The 20,560-nt window shown below is 41.7% G+C and overlaps 2 protein-coding genes across 24 annotated transcripts in view; both read left to right on the top strand.

Moving 5' to 3' along the window:
* Nucleotides 1-20,560, top strand: part of LOC136432507 (neurexin-1-like) — a 217,832-nt gene that overhangs the window by 19,601 nt on the left and 177,671 nt on the right. The gene's annotated exons all lie outside the window — the stretch shown is intronic.
* Nucleotides 4,045-5,355, top strand: LOC136434163 (putative uncharacterized protein FLJ46204). The gene is made up of 2 exons (XM_066426929.1): nucleotides 4,045-4,075; nucleotides 4,658-5,355. The coding sequence occupies exons 1-2, from the start codon at nucleotides 4,045-4,047 to the stop codon at nucleotides 5,353-5,355; spliced, it is 729 nt and encodes a 242-aa protein (XP_066283026.1).

Here is a 20,560-nt window from a genome sequence, read left to right as displayed (position 1 = left end):
ATCGGATATGATTAAGTCTGTATTTCCAAGGCTATGTTAGAAGGCTACGGCTGTCGCCTCCCATTTCTTATCACAATGTGATGGCGTTAGAAGATTAATCAGTATACCTATTGAAATGCATGTTACATTGCAGGATGGTCTTTTTAGTGTGAAAAGTATTTGAGTTCTGTGACAGTTGATCTTCAACCTCTCCTAATCGTGTTTTAATTATTTTTTCAAACCTAGATATCGATTGCTATATGAAATGGCGTTTTGCCAATAAGTTAGAAAATGAATAGCAAAACAGCGGGTCGAATGACGCGTCCCGAAACTTTCTTGTAATCCGAACGCCAGTCTTATATTCTACGGCTCCTCTGAAAGTCATGTTTAACGACCACTATGCGCAGTTTGTTAGCATCGTCACGTCTGAAATCTTTCTGGATTTGCTCCAATCGTCACGAGAAACCGCCATCAAATCCCCGCCCTTCCCCCAAGGCCCTGCCGTTATGCCGCGGGGCTTTAGAACTACGATCCATCGTCAGAGAGATTGCCGCGAAGTAGGAACACCAATCAACTAAAAATGAGCATTGATTTTTTTCTTCTCTTGTTGTTGGCCAAGTTTTTACACGTCCGTACAACATCTAACATATACTAAGTCTTAGATTTTCAAATTGCACGGTTAATGACGATATGTTTCTCTCGGATGGCAGAAAATGGCTAATCAACTAAGAATGAGCATTGGTTTTATTCATTTTCTTCTTTTTGGTCAAGTTTTTACACGTCCGGGCAACACATAACGATCGTTGACGCGCCTCTGATTTTTTGTGTTGAGTTTTGAGGGGTACACTCAGCAAACTTCAAATTGCACGGGTAATGACGATATGTCTCTCGGATGGCTGAAAGATTTGCAATTTGGCGCTGAAATGGACATGACTGGCTGGTACATTGCAATGTTCCATGGAGGCCTTGTTTTGATTATTCGCCATTACCTATCACGTGCTCTTCTTACTTACGTCGTATTGAACAGACGAGACTATAGTTCCGAACTGACAGTCTATTTTTCTTTGTAGATGGACCAAAATTACTATTAATTAATGTCTACAAGTATGATGTAACAAAACGTTATCAATGTATAGGTAACCTTTAGATGTATCCAGGGACATGGGTAGTTCTGAAGAATTTGGCATAATTCTGAGAATGTCAGACAGAATTCTTCGATCCTCAGATAGAATTCGGGGAAACTGTATATTATGTTAGCAGCATGATGTAACATCAGCAGTATCAGAGAAGGTTATTGACTTCCCAAAATAATTTCTGAAAGTTCTCCGGAATTAGATCGGAATTACAGCGACGCCTTCTATTTGCATTTGTTATATTTTGGCGTTTTCTTTAGATTTCGTTCATCAGATATTTTTCTACAATTCTCGTTTCACCACCCGTCTTCCTCATTCTAGTCTAGTTTACTCCAAGTTGAAATATGCCAAAAGTCTGTGATGAGATTTATTACAAGGTGCTTTTCCGTATTAATCAGAAACTGGGGCAATAAAATTTCTCCACTTTCACAGTTCTAGGCAAATCAAAATCGACCGCGAAAATCAATGGGTTTATTCCATTAGTCCGCAATAATTCAATAAATCTAAATGCTTCTGGTTCTCGACTTGCCGCTGCTCGTATCACGATCTATATTGACGACATCACGCCGTTGTAATGAATATTTGCCGAGGGCGCGTGTCACCTCCACACGTTACGTGGGTGTGTGGCGTGCCCCTGGGCAGGTATTCCTTCCTGTCTCGTGTAATATCTCTGACATGTATATATATATGACATTCCTAACGTGACGGCGCGGTCTTATTTGTCGACATGCTAGTATTGCAGAACCAGCAGTGCTCCCCTAGAGCGGGTATCTCAGTGCACTGCGGCACGTTGGCGACCTGGCTGCGACCTAAATTGGATTTGTGTTACCCTTAACTTTTGTAACTAATGGCATATCGTGGAAAGTGTACAAGTATGACTATACAGACAACAAAACACACAAAGCGTAAAAAAATAATTCGATGAAATTCGCTGAGTGCTCTGTCGAATCGCAGCGAGGACGCCAAAGTGCCGCAGGTTCAGTGAGATACCCGCTTAAAGAAGCGGAACTATCTATTTATTGTATATCGAATAGTTGCTCTGTTTCTATTATATTCTTCCGAATAATCTTTTCATGTGTACTTTTCAATTAATATTGTACTTTTGTCGAAGCTATTTCCTATGGTATTGTGAATGGTGAATACCCTATGATTTACTATATAAACTTGATATAAAGTTGAAGTTTATGACTTTTGGGGAGGGGGGTCAAACGCCACTCTTTTGGGGGAGGGGGGTCAAACGCCACTAGAGTTCACATAAACTTTGAAAATAATTCAGGGAATCGTATTGTGATGTACGCATAGCATAACTGTAAAAATGTAACGACTTATTGATTCATCATACGATAACGTTTATAGTCATGAATAGGCGACTCGGCTCCAACTTGCACATTTGATAGTACGTTGTAGCGTTTATTTCCCGAGTGTTTTTTTAATCTATCAGTCTGTTGTTTTTTTGTCCATACACGGAAGAACTCGAAAATATGCCTAGTGTAGGGATATGCATGTCCTCAACCGGTAGCAGCCTCACAGTTGAGCTCTTGGTTCCAATTAGTTGGTAAATTTATATTAGTTTGTAAAGTTAGATTAGTTGATAAACTTGAATTAGTTTAGAGACCGTAGTTCAAATTCTAGGAAGGGCATTTCGGGTTGGGGCTGCGCCCGTCTTTCGGAAATGACGTAAAATGGGTGTCCTGTGTTTGAGCACGTTAAAGGGGAAATGCTAGCAACCCCTCCCTGTACAAATATACTCTTCTACTAGGCACTACATGTGAACAACAAGTAGATGAGTAGGAACTTATCACAGACAGTCAGATAATTGCAATTTACAAAACATTTTTGAATATGAAACTATTCGTCCTGCAAATGTCCTAGTGTCTTCTTACTTTGACACAAAAAGACTGGCATCTTGGGTTTCAAAGTGCGCATCAATGAAACATCCTGAGGGATGATGTATATTGACAACGTGCTCAGATGTTAGAAAACGCAGCCGATAAGTCCATGTGACAAATAGTCTGTCTCCGCCTTCAGACTACGGAAACTATTTTTAGAAACCTCACGTCCTTTGTCACCATTTGTATGTCGTAACAGAGACGTATGTGTTCCTTCCGGACATTTTTTTTTTTCTGCGCAGCGATTTCTGATAGTTTGAGTAGATCCCGTGCAAGATTAGTCAGCAGAATAAGTTTTCTTCGAGGACACACCCAGCTTGTACGACTTTGCCTTGTTCTTACAACTCAACAGTTTCCACTTTGTATCCGCTCCCTTTATATATTACAACTTATTTCTTTTGCCTGTATCCTGAGTAGGGATATGACTGTGAGAATCAGTGGTCGCATGGAGTTTGCTTATGAAAAATATGCTCTATACATCTCTGGGGTCCGATGTGACGCCAAATTTCTGCCCGACAGATTTCTACTTCGCGTGGTAGTGCGCGTGCGTGGAGTTAGGGTTAGGGTTGTGGATATGTTTAGGGTTAGGGCTAGAGATTAGGGTTAGGGTTAGGGTCTAGTTAGGTTTAAGGTTAGCCTCTGCTTGAAAATTACCACGCCACAATTACAAGAATGTTACACACATCTATTACATCATGTATACTGAACCCCTGTCAGTGTTGGAGCATTTGTTTGGTAGGGGCAGAAATCTGGCTTTACACTGGGTTCTCCCGAACTCCCACCAAACTGGAATGGGTCATGGGGAATCACTGCCAATCTAGATATGTGGAGGAGATTTGAATCGATATATTTAAAAACCTGCCCATGCTACATTAGATTGCTTTCCAAGCTTGATTACGTAATGGAATGCCTCATCACCATATCTTACAACACTTCACAGAAAATCATTTGTATTTCCACACTCTTTCACACACTCACTAGCCTTGTTACCACAAGGCACTCCACACACCGGACGCACATGTGATGATTGTTTAAGCGGTCTCATGTTGGAAGTGCTCATGCGGTGTATCGACAGTCAGAAATATACAGCCCAGTGTAGCTGGAACGGCGCCTAAGATAGCCATGTACAAGTAACAGTTGGTTTGTAACTTGTAAGGTTAGGGATGTAAACTGAAAACAGAATACGAAACTATAACTTTACCTTTTGCATGCTGGAAACTAACTACTGGGGATGATGAATTTCAATCCGCGATAAATAAAAGTTTTATCCAAATATATTTTCTACCGAAATACATGTATTAGATTCAAAAGATCCAATGAAAAAGCCAAATGTATTTCATTAGCTATCCTGGCATTCTGCTACATCTAGAATCATTCATGCATATTATTCGGTATAGCACAGTTTTGTTTTATCATTACGAAAAGACAACATGACTAATAGCAGAATGAAGAGCAAACACAATACAGATAGGTTAGTAGGAGGCTTTAGTATGAATTTTATAGAAGGTGATTTCTAGTGTTTCATTTATTCGACAGATGTTCAGGTGGTTCATTTGCCTTTCAGAGTTAAGGGCATTGTCGTTGCAATCTTCATTCACAACAAAATTCTGGGCTATCATGTTCTTTGCTGTACAGTACCCGGTCATTTTATCTCAGTCCTAACACCACACCATACCACACTACGCCACACCGCACCACACTACACTATACCACACCACACCACACTACACTACGCCACACCACACGTACCACACTACACTACGCCACACCACACGTACCACACTACACTACGCCACACCACACGCACCACACTACACTACACCACACACTACACTACGCAACAGAACACCACACCAAACTACACTACGCCACACCACACTACGCCACACCGCACCACACTACACTATACCACACCACACCACACTACACTACGCCACACCACACGTACCACACTACACTACGCCACACCACACGTACCACACTACACTACGCCACACCACACGCACCACACTACACTACACCACACACTACACTACGCAACAGAACACCACACCAAACTACACTACGCCACACCACACTACGCCACACCACACTACACTATGCCACACCACACGTACCACACTGCACTACGCCACACCACACGCACCACACTACGCTACGCCACACAACACCACACCAAACTACACTACGCCACACCACAGTACACCACACTACGCCACACCACACACACCACACCACACTACACTATGCCAGACTACACTACGTCACACCACACTACACTACACTACACTCCACACTACAAAACACCACACGATAAAAGACAGTCGCCTGGTCGGACGGGTTACAAGGTGTGATCTGTCTTATGTTAGACCGCTGAAAGCTTGGTCGTGAATCGACCAAAAAGCGTCAATAGCAGTAATGTAATGAACGACTTTCAGCTTGACTCCCCGCGCCCGATTTCCGACCTACAGGAATCCATCGATCTTCTGCGTCAATCTAAAAGGTCAGAGGTCGCCCAACGCAACCCCTTCAACTGCAATCTGCACGTTCCGAACCGCACGATTTGTCCCACATGGACTCAGCAATATGTGCAGTGGGAGGGTAGAAACTCTGTGGCAAGTTGTCCCGGGGTTATGGTGACGACGGCATGCGTGTGGGGTGCACAAACAGCCGCATTCCCCCGGGAATCGTAACGCCCGTATACCAGATTCTCCCATCACTTCTCCCATTACTATACATTAACTCATTAGGCGAACATTGTCACCGGCTTCTCTTAACGGATTCCTTCCACGTGAGTGCCTTCAGTCCGCGGATGGCCCGATGGGAGCTCCGCTGGCAGGTTTAACCAAACAATAGTCTGATAATTGCGATGGAAGCATGTGCCAGGTGCTGATTGGTATGCATGTGCGCCGTCCCCCTGTCAGGTGATGTGAACAGATGTAGCCGTGACCTGTATGTGACGGCAGTGGAGTTGGTCCTTTCCGTGATGGACGATGCGGACGTGAGCGGGGTTTCCCGCCCGTAATTTCCACCGGCCCGCCTGCTTATTCCAGGCGGCAACGTATGTGCCCGTCACAGGAGATTTACGCACTTGGCATTTGGACAGCTAAACTAAAGTGGGAGATGTGAAGCGTTGTCGTTGGTTTTGAAATGAGGTTGCAAAACGAAAGTGTTCAATGTCGTAACACTTCGTTCTGGAGAGAGCCAGCCTTCATCAATTATGAACGTGTGGCAGGACAACCGTACATCTCTAGTGACGTCTAATGGGCTGATGTCAAATTGGTTTATTGTCCAATGTGAGACGTATCTGTATCTTTATCTGTATAGCCGGTATAACCGCCCTTCGGCGTAACACACCAGCTTCGCAGGCACGCGGCGCGGCAGCAGCTGGTTATATTACACTGAACGGCCTGTCACACCTAACTTTTGCACATCTGACTGCAATCGTTCTTTGAAGCTATTTAGTGAAGGTGTTCCTACAGCATCTGATGACAACGAGTTCCATTCTACATGGTTCTCGGGAAATACGAATTTTTGAACACATCAATCCTTGGTTGATAACTCTGGTACTTAAAGGCATGACTATTTCTTGTCCTTTTCTGGGTTGGTATTAGATAATTATCAGTCGGTACATCCACAAGTCTATTAGTCATTTTGTACGTCATGCAGAGCCTGGATATTTTCTTCTGGAATCAGTTGGTCACATTTTCAATGTTTAGACGGACCCCAGGGACTAAAGTGATCAGAATATCAATTTCATATACGTAACTTTCTTGGAAATAAATATTCACGTAAACGACTAAGAAACTGCACAATATTCAGCTCGCTGTCCATAATGCTAGGAAGCTTGGTGCTCTATTGTGTTAATGTTAAGGGCGTAATTGGTCACCTTTTGGACTCGATATTCACCACGTAATAAGGCCCAAATGCCACTTTAGGGTTAAAGGTTACATGGATAGGACTGGAACAGCATCTCTTCTCCTTAACTCAGAAACATCATGCTTGAGACAAACTCAACTCGAGATCACTGAGCTCATGAGAGTGAAGACTACATTGTATACTAACTCAATGGGAGGACCTGGGGTTACGAAGGCTGTACGAGAAAATTCTCTTCCCCATGTGACGTGATTCGACTGTTTAACACAGCCAGGAGCACACATTCCACATCTGTACAACGGTGACATATCGGTCGGAGTTGGAGCTTCGGGCTTCATCTGAGTGATCGCCCGATCTTAAGGTTACTTAAGGTTAAGGAAGACGACTCGATGAAGTACACTCATGAGATTTGCCTCTGACAAGATCTTAGTGTGATAGGCAAGGTTCTCCATCAAATATATCCAAAGTCATAACGTTATGCTCTAGATTAAAGCAGCACGTCTTTGTCTGTCTGAAATTTATCTACCATCTTCTTCTTGCTATGTCTAAGTCTCAGTGATTGAGACACATGCTGGGTCGTAAAGATGTGTTGAGATTTTTCAATGGTGACATAAAGATAATAACACATTCAGAGATGACACCCACTCTGGAACATTGTATTTCGACTTCAATATGAGGTAATGGCATTAGTCACTAATGGTTTCTATTGCAGCATCAAATCACATGATGGGTTGATATGAAATGAACTCCTCTCCGCAAACTTACTTCGGTGTCACTGGCCAACCTTTTTATAGTGTACGCGAGCCTTATGCGGTCAACGTGAAATTTCATCATGTACCCTGGCCACTGATTTTGGCTTTATTACTTTTTGACAGGGGCGTACTCTTGTTTCATATTTGTGGACGAACCAAATCTACTTTCTCGGCGAGGTAATCCATGGGGATTTACAGGGTTAAGCCCCGAGTTCAGCCAGTCCAACCGTAGATCTTCATTTCTCTTAAGCCAGATCTACAGCTGACGCCTGATGATTATAAACACGCGGCAATCGGTATGCTTCTGCCGTGAAACTATCAGTCATTGGTTAAAGCAGCTAGCGTAGTTGTACAAATCTACACAACTTATCAAAGCCTGCTAAAGAAACATACGCACATCGAATGATCTATTAAATATTTCATCTTAAAAGTCGATACGGCACAGGAGTGAGTTTGTTTTCCAATTATGAAAGGGAGGATTGGGTATAAAAACTTTAACACGGGGAGAGAGTGATTGAATTGAAGTGGGGGGTGTGTGAAAATGAGATTCATGCCCACCCTCCTCTGCTTTTCAATGACCTAGCCGTCGCTTGGTTTAACGTGATTTATTTTTGAAGATGTTCAATCTGTATACCACCTTGGTTACAAGAGCTTTGCTTACTTAGCATGTAAAACTTCCCGCTGACACCAGGTTTATACCCATGTTCTTAACCCGATTTGATGCCACTTGTGAGTCTCTACACGTCAATGAAGTTTAGTCAAGGTAATACTTAGTTCCTACAACCGCCCACGAGTGAACCATAGGGGTCGTACATGTGACATATACGTCAAGAACGAAGGTGATGGTCGAATCCTACCCAGCCCTACAATGCACGAAATCTAATCTTCAAGAATGCCTTAAAGGATACATAAAGATGCGTTTAAAAAAATAAAAGTAATCATTTACGTATGTTTTAGGAATGCCTTTCGTGTTCTGAAAGATCGGATTTTGTGTAGTGCCATCTTCCACATAACAGTGAAATATAGATAAGGGATTAGTAGTACCCACATACATGGTTTGAGATCTTGGACCAAAATCAAGGTGTCTTCAATACAACAAATTGATGCGCTATTGAACCCTGTGTTCGTTGATTGCGTATATTCCAGGCGTGATGCAGCATGTGATCACATTCTGTTATCGCAGAGTGTTTCCTGATCTAGGGCGATATCGCCTCACGTTGTAGTGATGGATCGCCATGAATGATGCTCTTTATCCCCAGTCAGCAGGAATTCACGTGGCAAGTTTGAAGGTCAACGGTAACAAGTGTTCGTGTCACGAAGCTCTCTTAGAAACCTAACTTACTCTTGATACAAGGGTTGATAAATATCCATTCAAAGTGCACAGTACACTTGGCGATGTCAGTCTAGTGAGAACACGTTAGAACAAATGGACCAAAATGTGTCATTGGAATTCATTTCTGCATTTTCGTACGGTTTCGACCCATGTGTTGATGAAAGGTATGCATCCATGAAATAAGATACGCTAAATAGTATACGTAATAGTAGTATGGTATCTTTCAAGGAAATATGTTACAAATCGGCATTGCAGCAAAAGCTGAATTGTCTCGATACTTACAGTTGATTACAATGACAACCAATACAGTTACAGCTACATGTATAAAGCATTGAAAGCCATATGATAAAAGGAATTACAAAACGAGTGACAATGCTAAAATAAATCTATAACTTGTAGAATTTACATCATGTACCATCATTCAGTAGACGACTCATCATGTGTTCTTACTCAAACAACTGGATAAAATTGTGAATTTTCAAATTTTCCTAATTTTATCCAGTTGCTTTTAATAACTGACATTTGGCGCATTCTATATGTTCCGAACAAATGCATTTAACATTCTGAGCAAACGCTACCGAGTAAGCCACGTCTTTCACTTAAGCTGCGAATATCTCGTACATCATATAACACGTCCCAAAGCCTTCCATCTTCCAACGGTAGTTCATGAACCTCACGTTTCTAAGATTTTGTACGTTTGTCACGACGTCTGTGGAGAGATTATTATCTGGGGCTCTGAGAAAGGTTTTTGCTGTCAGTTGTATGTAGCAATCCAATTGTACCCAAATAGGCTGCTAGTTTCTCTGTTCTACATGCCAATTATTAGTGTTCTCGGTTTGATTTCTCCAGTGTTGTAGGCATCTCACAGGAGGGGATTTTGCAGTAGTCTTTGTTGAAGTACTCCCACCCTGAAAGTGAGACACATACTCCACGGGATTACCTATGCGCTACGGAGAACATTGACATTGATAGATTTACCTCCAACGTTACTAAAATCACTCTTGTAAATAATCTCACAATAACAGCCTGCTTTTTAATTCACGGACAACTTAGTTGAAGAAAATGCATATTCAGCTCGATGACAAAATATATACATCAGGTTTAGAGACTCCAAATATGCCACAAGACTGTAGTAAGACCTTCTTAGTGAGGAGTGACCTTGTTCTTTTTATCCAGCCCTATTTTTCAAAATGTATAAATCTCACTGGTTAGATTACTGTCGTAGATTGAACATCCATTCCTCACTAATTGCAAATTGATACTGAAAGGTGAATGTCCCTTTTAGTACAGAGAAATTGGGCCAATGGATTCACTTTTACCATGTCGGAGAATCAATGATCAGACTACCTAGATGCACGTCAGTAATTGAATAACGGTACTTGCATTAAAGACAGTTTGACACGATTCAGGCAATTTGGTTACGTTAAGAAGCCACTGTCAGTCGCTCGAAATTTAAATCCTATAAGATAAAACATTAGATGTGTAGGCAAATGTCTAGATATTGCAGTGACCTTTTAATTAATAGATATACATTAAGAATATACATATTACTGTTAAGGTTATATATGATGTACGACCCTCAATCAGCCGCCATATTGGTTTTCTTGTCTGCGCATGCGGGGTGAAATCTTTTACGGCCTGGTGCACCCTTATCATTAACAGGGAGGGTGTCATATATTGTGCATTGTACTGTGGCAAACAATATAACTGCAGACTCTCTTTACTAGTTTGAATAACCTCCTAGATAAATATGATTGAAAGAAAAGCAATACGAATCGGGGGAAATGAGCAATCGACATGGTTTCAATTCTACTGAGTAACTTAACTTTGCTATCTTTCTGTAAAATGAGTTTCTATTTTTGGAAATTAGATTTTGGAGAATTGATTTGTTGCTTGATGGAAAGTTGATATCATGAAGAAAACGCATCATGAACAGAATGCTGAGATATGGAGGCACATGTTTTGATGAAGAATACAGTTTTTGTATCCTCTAGCCAAGATGTTTGTATAAAAGATTCTTATCTTTGCCTTCTTATTGAAAAGCAATATACGTACATGTACTTCTGGCTAAAATTGGAGTCAGTTTTCATCTCCATGTAGCAAACATCCATTAGAAATTGGCAACAGAGACATACTGTCTGACCTTAGCGAGAACTGTTTGCTATTTTTCATTTCTGTGATGCCTGTGCTGTAACCTCTGTTCGGGAGGCAAGTTAGTGTTCACGGGGGTCCTCATTATCACCGCATGGATGGCCTTCTCCTACTGCCGGGGGTCAGATCATCGTCAATGCAAATCACTGTGGCAGGTGACCTCTGTTCAGATGTGTTTTGGCTACATCTGCCGGGGGTACCTGTGGCTAGTGTGATGGCACGGCCCTGAGGTGCTCGAATCTACTTCGATCACTTCTCTTTTATGACCTTATTTATAAATATTATGGCTGGATATAATTCTGGCCTTGTTCTTGGCCTTTGGCACACAATTAAGTTTGTGGTAGGGTTTTAAAAATCTGATAAGATGTAAAAACAGATATCGCCCCCAACGTTATTTTCACGGAAAGTAATAATACGTAATAAATATTTTATCCAGGAAAATTATGTGAATGTCTTAGAAAGATTCCGTGTGTACTTATCATAGATATGTAAAGAAATATAGATATATATGTTATATTTACAAAATGGCTGACGTGAATTCTGAATAACAGCAATCTTTTTTCGTGTGAAGAAGAAAGATTATTGAACGTTTTCAATATTAATTTTCTGCTGCAGGTGTGACATGTTTTCATTAGAAATATTCGGACATTGACACATGTCTAGCAGTAACGTGCACAACAAACACACTTGCATATGCAAATTTCTTAACAAATAGAACTTAAAAGTCTTAGTGAATTGTGTTTCATTCTTTGGTCTTCGCCTGCATGGGACTGAATTTGGGTACCAATTTTGCACGGAGTTGCAATATTAAAATGTTGAATCTATTCATATTTTAGCGTTGCTTCGGGTTTGTTTGTTTGTTGGTTGGTTGCATGGTTGCTTGGTTAGTCGATCTCTAAATGATTTGTTCTAGTTTTTAATACAACGTCAGAAAGAAATATCATAACAACCTACTACAGTAGCGTGTGTGGCCAATGTAAATATCCAGGACCCACTTTATTACCTACCACCCATAGAGCCGATATAAATAACCACCTACAACGCCATATACCTCAAATTACTACCACCCATGGAACCGATATGAATAATCACCTACAATGTCACACAATTTGAATAACCGACACACGGGACCGTTATGAATAATTACAACCCAAGGCAACCTTTACATAACACCAGCCGCGGAGGCAGGTTGAATCATCGCCAATAGCAAACTGTCAAACGAAAAGGAGAGAAAAAGAGGTTTTCTTAACGTATCGAGTTTGTGTCCTCCCGGCACCTTATTGCTACCCATTCGGTGTAGCCTGCTAATTCTGCCGCCGAAGATATGGGATGCCCGCGGCGATTTTAGGAAGGAGTGTATAAATATTTCATCACCTTGCACACCTGTTTTAAGTCAAACGTGAGGAGCGGGAGAGTTCTTGAAGGTCTGTCGGCAGACCTGGAGGGTTAATTATTTCCCCGGCCCCGACAGTACGTCGCCAGCACGCTGACTGTGAGATCACGCCATGTAAAGAAGCCGTTAGAGTTAGGAAGGGGGAGGGGGGCAAGCCTTTACCAACAACAATCTTTATCAAACACAACAAAAGTATTAGTGACTTTCGTAAGGTAAATGCTAACAAACAGTTGTATGCAAATGCATTTACCTAGTACGTAGAAGTATATGGATAATTCCACATGTTGAGTTTAACGTGCCACTTACACTACTAGTTCTAAGGTCTAAACAGTCGTTGATATATTTACCTATTTGTACACAATAAGGGTTGTCTCCTTCTAGAATACAGTTGAATTTATCTATATGATGGAATGTAAACAAATTTGTTGAGCAAGTGGAAAGAATTGTCCAGCTTTGAGTGGTTTAGCTTTACCATTATAGCCGAGTATAGGATGAATACGTTGCAAGCTTAAGAGGAATTTTGACCACCATAGGGTGGACTGGCCAGGCACAGGAGGGGGAGATGTAACCGTTCACACGGACTGACTCTCCTGGCACAGGAGGGGGAGATGTAACCGTTCACACGGACTGACTCTCCTGGTTGACCAATCCCCTTTTTATCCCATTCTACGATCCATATACCCCCGTAGGAAGGCCTGTTGGAGGCTAGAGGGTGGGGGGACCGGCATTTACACCACGTAGTCCTCCATAATCACCTCCATCGGGATCTCCGAATCTGTTCGCCTCGTGCTCATTAGGCTCGTTTTAAATGCATTGTGTCCCTGTTAGAGCTTACTGACCTAATGGATACAGGTCCACAACCTAAACCCGCTCCAACATGCACGGGGTTACAGTCCGAACAGGTGCCGCACTCGCCACTGCAATCAGCAAAACAGATCCAAGGCCAACGTGTTGTAATCCACGTAGTACTGACATTTTATCAATACATTCATAGCTATGCATATACGTCATGAAACAAAGTGATAACATCTGCAGGTATACTGGGGATTTGTTTGTCAGGGGGGCTTGAGGATTTGAGGGGTTGCGGGGAGGCAATTCCCATGTAATTCCCGCCTAATGCATGTTGTGTGCTGGCAGAAAGATCGATTTTATACGTGAAACACTCGTTAGGACACAAGGGAAATGTGTAATGACCTCCGTGAAAACGGAGGTATTGTTTTCTGTCTGTTTCTTTGCTTGTCTTGGTGTATGTTTACTTTGTTCTCGCTGGCCCGGGTCAAAGTTTGTTTCCGGGTTGAGTTGGGGTTGGAAACTGGCAGGATGTGAAGGTTAAGCCTTGGTACGGTTTAAGCTGGCCTTCGTTCAAAGTTCTTCGGCAGGCTGGCAGGATGTGAACGTTGGCACATGGCCAAAGGTCAGGAACCCGAGGATGGCATGTGCTGTGGAGTATTGTAATGTGTGAAATGGACATGGTTGTGCTATACTTTGTGAATATATTTACAGTACAGAAATTAAATATTTTACCGAGGCGAATTAAATCTTCGAATTCTATTTCGGAAGTGTTTGTTATTTGATTGTTAAAGGTTGCCATGGTGAGTCAAAAAGTAACACAAATGGTTTTATAACTAGAATCTTTAACATCGAATAAGTTTAGAATTTGGCACAAAGGTAAAGGCACAAATTTTTTAGAGACTCAAATATCTCAATTTGTCGTTCAGGATTTTTTATATGAGCAACTGTCAAACCTCCTGGGGATTAGTTCAATTCCTCAGAATTCTGCAGAATTTTGGGATATGGAGCCAGAATTCTGCAGAATTCCGGAAACTGGAGCCAGAATTCTGAGGACTGGAGGCATAATTCAGGATTTATCTAAATATAGGAAGAGAGAGATGATGTTCAGAAAGAAAGCACAAAGTTGAAGGAAGAAAACACAAAGTTAGAAGTTATAAGTGTCGGAAGGTATAATTTTGCAGAATTCTAGCTCCATTACACAGAATTCTAGCTCCTTTAACCAGAATTCTGCAGAATTCTTCAGAATTGGGCTAATCCCCAGGAGGTCATCAATAGCTGCTACATATTTTAAACTTCATTTGTACCTACCAGATGTGATATTAATCCATTTGGGTTTAAGATTGCTGAAATGTGGGAAGTCCTGAATTAAACTGGAATTCCCAAATTAAACTGGAGGCTGTTCTGATCGAGTTAAGATACACCCACCCTCGTATTTGTGTAGGCTGTCGAATTTTGACTGATTGATGAGTGAAAAAGATCCATACATCTCCGTTTTCGGTGTATTCTCTCTCCCATCTTTATGTCTAGGTCTGTAGAGGGCAAAAAAGTCTATTGTCGTGATACGTTATAGACCTTGCTGTATAATCGCGCTAAAATTGAAAACCATTCGCATGTGTCATGTGTATTTGTTAATATTACCAGTCAATAGTACTGCGTACCAAAAGTAGTCCAAATGGTTTTAAGAAAACAGAACGAAATCTACAAAATTCTGGAAAATGTCCGTTGAGGAAACCATTTGAATGTGCTTTGTGTTCTTTATTAGAAGCACGATACACAAAGACATGGACATAATGGCACTGCACTCAAGTAAAATAACTTATTGCAGCGCCACAGAAGAGCAACATAGGAATAGACAAAGACAGACTTTCTTGAAAAAGCATTTGCCCTTGTTGGGTATGTCTGCGTCCACAGACAACACTCCATCTTCTGTATTCAAACAGTTCGCTCTAGGGATCCAAAGTCCTCGTCTCCAATAACGTCTGTCTCGTATCCGTCTGTGCTGCAGCCACAAGATGAATAATATCGTCCCAACCTCCTGCCCTTGCCCCCCTCCCACTCCCTACCCATCCTTTTCCTAGCAGTCTCTGATGATTAACTATCCCAAGGAAAAAACTCAATTACCCAGACCGAGCGCCGGTGCATTTTGCATATGTCGATACTTGGCTCTCAACTCGTCTCAATGTTTCTACGATTAGTCTAAACTTTCCCCAGGCCGAGCGAATGAGGCAAGAAAATTGGATCGACTTCAAACAGTGGAGGTTCTTTATCAGTTTAACCACTGAGTGCAAGTCGCCGCCGTGGCTGAGTAGATACGACTTGTTGTCATCAGAGGCTGTTATCATAGAGTGCTGCTGCAGTCCTAGTTAAGCCTGAGCTGTCTGCACAAGCGTGGGGGGGGGGGGGGAAATGGACGTATCTTTGCTCGACTGCCAAAAGTTTGTGTCTTCATATTCCCAGCAAATTGGAAAAGGGCATTCGGGGTCACATGTTCAAATCGGGGCCCGACCGGGCTGTTTGCGGGAACGAAAAATAAAAGACTAGTGTAGCTCTCCAGAAATATACACAAATTATGCTCATGACTATTTTTAACGCTTTATATCATACTTTTCGTTCCCACAAACTGCCCGGCCGGGAGCCAGTTTGGAAATGTAGCATTTGTCTAGTATCATTGGAGGAGGGGGGGGGGGGGGGAGCGATGCTCCGAAAAAGAGTCATAGAAATCCTCTCTCCATCTGCTTGGAAATTATAATCTAGCGTCGTGTCGTCTACTTTTTGGTCGACGTCATTATAGCTATCAATAGTGTTCAACCGGAGGTGACGTTACGCTTGTAATATAACCTTTATCGCGATGTGACTAACCGTTCTTCTGGGAGTGTTAGATAACACGACTTGGCAACAGATCAAGCGTGGTCGTCTGTTCGTACTCCTACAGACTGTAGGGTTCCCTATGTATTCATACGAATTTTACGGTATCCATACGACTTTTACAGAATTCATACAATCCACTACTTAGAAATATACGAATTTTACGGAATTCATACGATCCACTTCTAAGAAACTTACAAATTTTACGTAATTCATACCATCCACTACTAAGAAATGTACGAATTTTACAGAATCCATACGATCCACTACTATGAAACATACGAATTTTACGGAATTCGTGCGACCTCGTGTTTCACTAATAGTAGGGATCCTATGCATTACGTAAAACTCGTATGACTTTCGTAATATTCGTATGTGTCTTAGCAGTGGATCAAAGGACTTCCGCAAAATTATCATGTATTCCGTAAATCGTGAAGGAATTCTGTAAAATTCGTAAGAGCGCTTAGGCGCCCCTAGTATTTTTCAGTTCTTTTCCAACATATGGCATACATGCTTGTTCAGCAAAAATGGCTGGTGGTGGGTCAATATGGCATCGATGTTTGCTTCTCAAAATGGTCGGTTGAAGATACGATGGGACCGATATGGTAAATGTAACGTAGAAACGTTATGTTGGAGAGAGATTTTTGACTTTGAATGCTGATAAAATTCACACCTCAAGGGATAGAACTCTTTACTAGTTCCTTCTGCTCAGTTTGTTCTCATGTTTTAGTCAGCAAGCAACTGTCTAGCTAGACTTTGTATACTTTTAAAGTAGCGTTTTTAAGTGAGGATCCTCCTACGTACTTCAAAATCACTGCTATCTCTGTTACCAAATGCATACAACACACATGTTGTAGCATCGTGACTTGAGCCGCAAAGAATATCGTAACATTCACATTGTCACCCATAACATTCATACAAAGTTTATATCGCGTATATTTCCGCCATGACATATAAACATTTCGTTGCACACAGACACCGAGCTGTTTCAAAGCCCTTATACATACTAATATCTGTCCGCTTCGATCAGGAAAAGAGAGTGTTTAAAAACGGTGATGAAACGACCTAAAACCCGATAAAGGGCCTGAGGCGTCAGCCTCCTCTGAGTCTTTACCAACCGGAGCGTAAGATTATGGACCGCGCCATTTTGTAAAGGGTCGTTTACGACAATATGACAGGTGTGGAACAGCGCGCATGTCAGTTCCATTCCGCGGCAACAATCATGTAGTTGTGAAGGGGAGGGGAGCAGGATCCACGTTTCTACATCTTATATATTCTGCATACAAAATACAGGGTATACAAAATGTATTTATATTAACGGGAGCATATGATGAATGCATTGGCAGCCATTAATTTTCCGTTGGCAATGTCCTACAGTAACGTTAACATGGCTTTGCTTTAGAGCTGCTTTCAGGGGAAATGTCTAATTTTCCACAGTCACGTTCGTTTTGATACTATTTATGAGAATTGTAGATAATCTGTAAAAGCGGCCCTGAAGGCCGATTATAGCATATTTCGAGAGTAAATAAAGGCACAAACAAACAAACAAACAAACAAACAGAATTGAATAGGAATGCATGGTGTACGTGTACCCTAGACAGCAGGCAGTGAATGTATTCTACCCTTCTCGAAACTACCCTACTCGAAACTTCTCGAAATTTCAATGGTAAAAACAGTGGCCCTGGCAAAACAACAGACACCGGTATAACCTCCATTCGGCGTAACACACCAGCTCTGTAGTTTGTGAGGCAGCAGCTGGTTATATTACACTGAACGACCTATCATACCTAACCTTTGCACATCTACCTGTAGCGGCGTTCTTTAAAGCTATCTAATAAGGGTGCCTCTGCTGTACTTGGTGGAAACGGGTCCCACTCTACGATAGTTCTAGAAAAATGTGTCACACCTTAATCCAATCCTAGGTTTATGACTCTGGTACTTGAGGGTATGGATAGTTATTGCTCTTTCCGGGCTTAAGATTGCATCAAGTACTTAGTACAGTAGTTTGTACGTCCACCAGTCCACTAGTACCAAATCCTACAATACCATTGGACAAAAGTGTACCACCAGAAATATCTTGCCATCTCCAGCACGTTTAAGCGGATGTCCGGAGGGCACACTTAAGTAAGGATTGCTCTTTTCCTTGCTCCTTTTGGTATTCAAATCCAGAATTCGTTCAAAGAAAGAACATCTTTGGTTCAAGTGCTTTGTAATGTTATCTTACCATCATACCACCATAATAGCTACGCCATTGATCTGCAGTCAAAGGGAAGCAGTCGCAAGTAGAATATTAACACATCATCTTGACATTGAGCATCACTTAAGCAAAACGCCCTCCCACTATTTCTCACAGTAACGATGCTCCTAAGCCCAAGGTAACTATGATGGATATGTGTTAGGACTAAAATATATGGGATATGTTCGTCCCTGTCCTTGGATGAACCTTCCAAAAACGTCATTCCGATGATTTGCGATATGAGCCTCACGTACATATAGCCGTCTATTGATGGAACGTTATGATATGTTCTAACGACCGCGCATAACCATAAATAGATGGAACATCATTGTTTGCAGTCGAAATTGATTCATGTATTCCTATGCACCCATCAGTCCCTGTAGCTTTAGTCTGCCGTAGGGGAAGCATAGTATTCAACAAAAGTCCTTCATATACCGTAAAAGCGGAAATGTTGGCGGGGATTTGAAATCACGGTAGGAAGAAAATGGTGTGTTCGTGGTGGTTTTTGGTTCGCGTTTGAAGCAAGGGGGTAGGCGGAGAGAAGACGAGAAAAACCATTTCGCGGTGGTTTTAAGTTCGCGGTGAAGAGATCACCATAAAACCACGAACATAAAACACCGCGAATATTTAACCTGTTACGGTCAATATATTTGCGGAGCTCTAAAGTATCTACATGGATCAAGCTGGAAAATGTTTCCAACATATTTTGATCTATTGGTTGACATGTTAGAAATGGTAACAGTCAGTATGTTCAGCAAACAAAAATACACACACACTTCAACACACAGTACATAATGAATATCTTTCAAATAAATGAACAAACAAATAAACAAACTAGCAGGAATACAAATGTAGGTAAGGTGTAAGTAGGCATCAGAAATACCTACTCAACGCCATTTTTATTTTGATGTATTTTTTATCCCTGTTGTTTCACGTATTTCAGCCCATTTTTTTCACGTCATCTCTTACCTAGCAAAGACGCTAGTAGAGACAAATCTGTCATCTTGTAAATTTGAAGACCCGTGCTATTAACTACTTGTAATTTTCTGGGTAATAACTAAGCGGTCGAGGATTTTTATGGCTCCGTCAATTTCATGGTTAGTGTAATGGGCGCCCTATGGGCCGGGCTATCATTGTGCTCCGTTCACTTTTCCCGTACTTAATTGTTTCTTCGCCCGAAATCTGTAGAGAGGGTCACTATTGAACTCCTCGGCCCCAAATTACCCGTTATTGAATACCCGGAAGGTAGGGATACGTTGCCATAATTGGACATTGGAGGTACAAGAGGAACAGTCGATTGAAATTCCACCCTGGGACCTCCTGTAACACCTTCCAATTATTTCTGGCATTGATTCTAGCGGCTAGGTAGCTCTTTCACCACTTTCCTGGCCCCTGTAGCTGGACATAGTGTGGGGGTTACCGTTCTAGGGTCATGTTTTAGCTACTGTGCAGATTTAGATGACACAGGCACAATATCGGCCAGTGATCTAGCGTTTGGTTATACTCAGCTTTATCGTAAACGTGTCCGAGAACAGTGAGTCATGATGTTCTGTTGTAATTGTAGCTGAATAGCATTTGTGAGCAGTCTTGAAGGTATGGGGGGCGTACAAAGAGGCAGACAATTCATAAATCGTATACATCACTGTTACATTTTCCTACGCAGAGCCTCGTCTATACAGTATATCCTGTGGAGTCTCTGCTAAACCGGGCTGAGGTTTCCACTTTTGTGGGCGTGGCCTGTAAACAACTGTCAGTCAATCAGAGAATAAGCTCTGCCTAAAGAAAACGTTTAGACGATTCCCCGATTGGCTGTCTGTCTGTTATAGGCCACGCCCACAAAAGTGGAATTAAACCTCAGCCCGGTTTAGCAGAGCCTCTCCACGGTATATTGTTTAGGCCACGGGTGAGGCTCTGCGTAGGAGGATGTAACAGTGTGAGAACTGTATTTTCAGATATATACATATTATCTCACCTAGTCAAATGATGATTAATACAATACATACAAGCTCGATATATACGTGATTGTTGTTTGCGTGTTAACCCATTGAATTGAACCAGAATCAATCAATGTTAAAGGACACCTGAGTGTTTTTGACCTTCGCCGATGAATGATTCTTACAAGTCAACCACAGGAAAGAAATTCAGATTTGGTGACAGGAAA

Source organism: Branchiostoma lanceolatum, chromosome 4, assembly GCF_035083965.1.
Source record: "Branchiostoma lanceolatum isolate klBraLanc5 chromosome 4, klBraLanc5.hap2, whole genome shotgun sequence".
Lineage (NCBI taxonomy): Eukaryota > Metazoa > Chordata > Leptocardii > Amphioxiformes > Branchiostomatidae > Branchiostoma > Branchiostoma lanceolatum.
The sequence above is the reverse complement of the archived record's forward strand: the minus strand, read 5'-3'. Positions and strand labels throughout refer to the sequence as shown.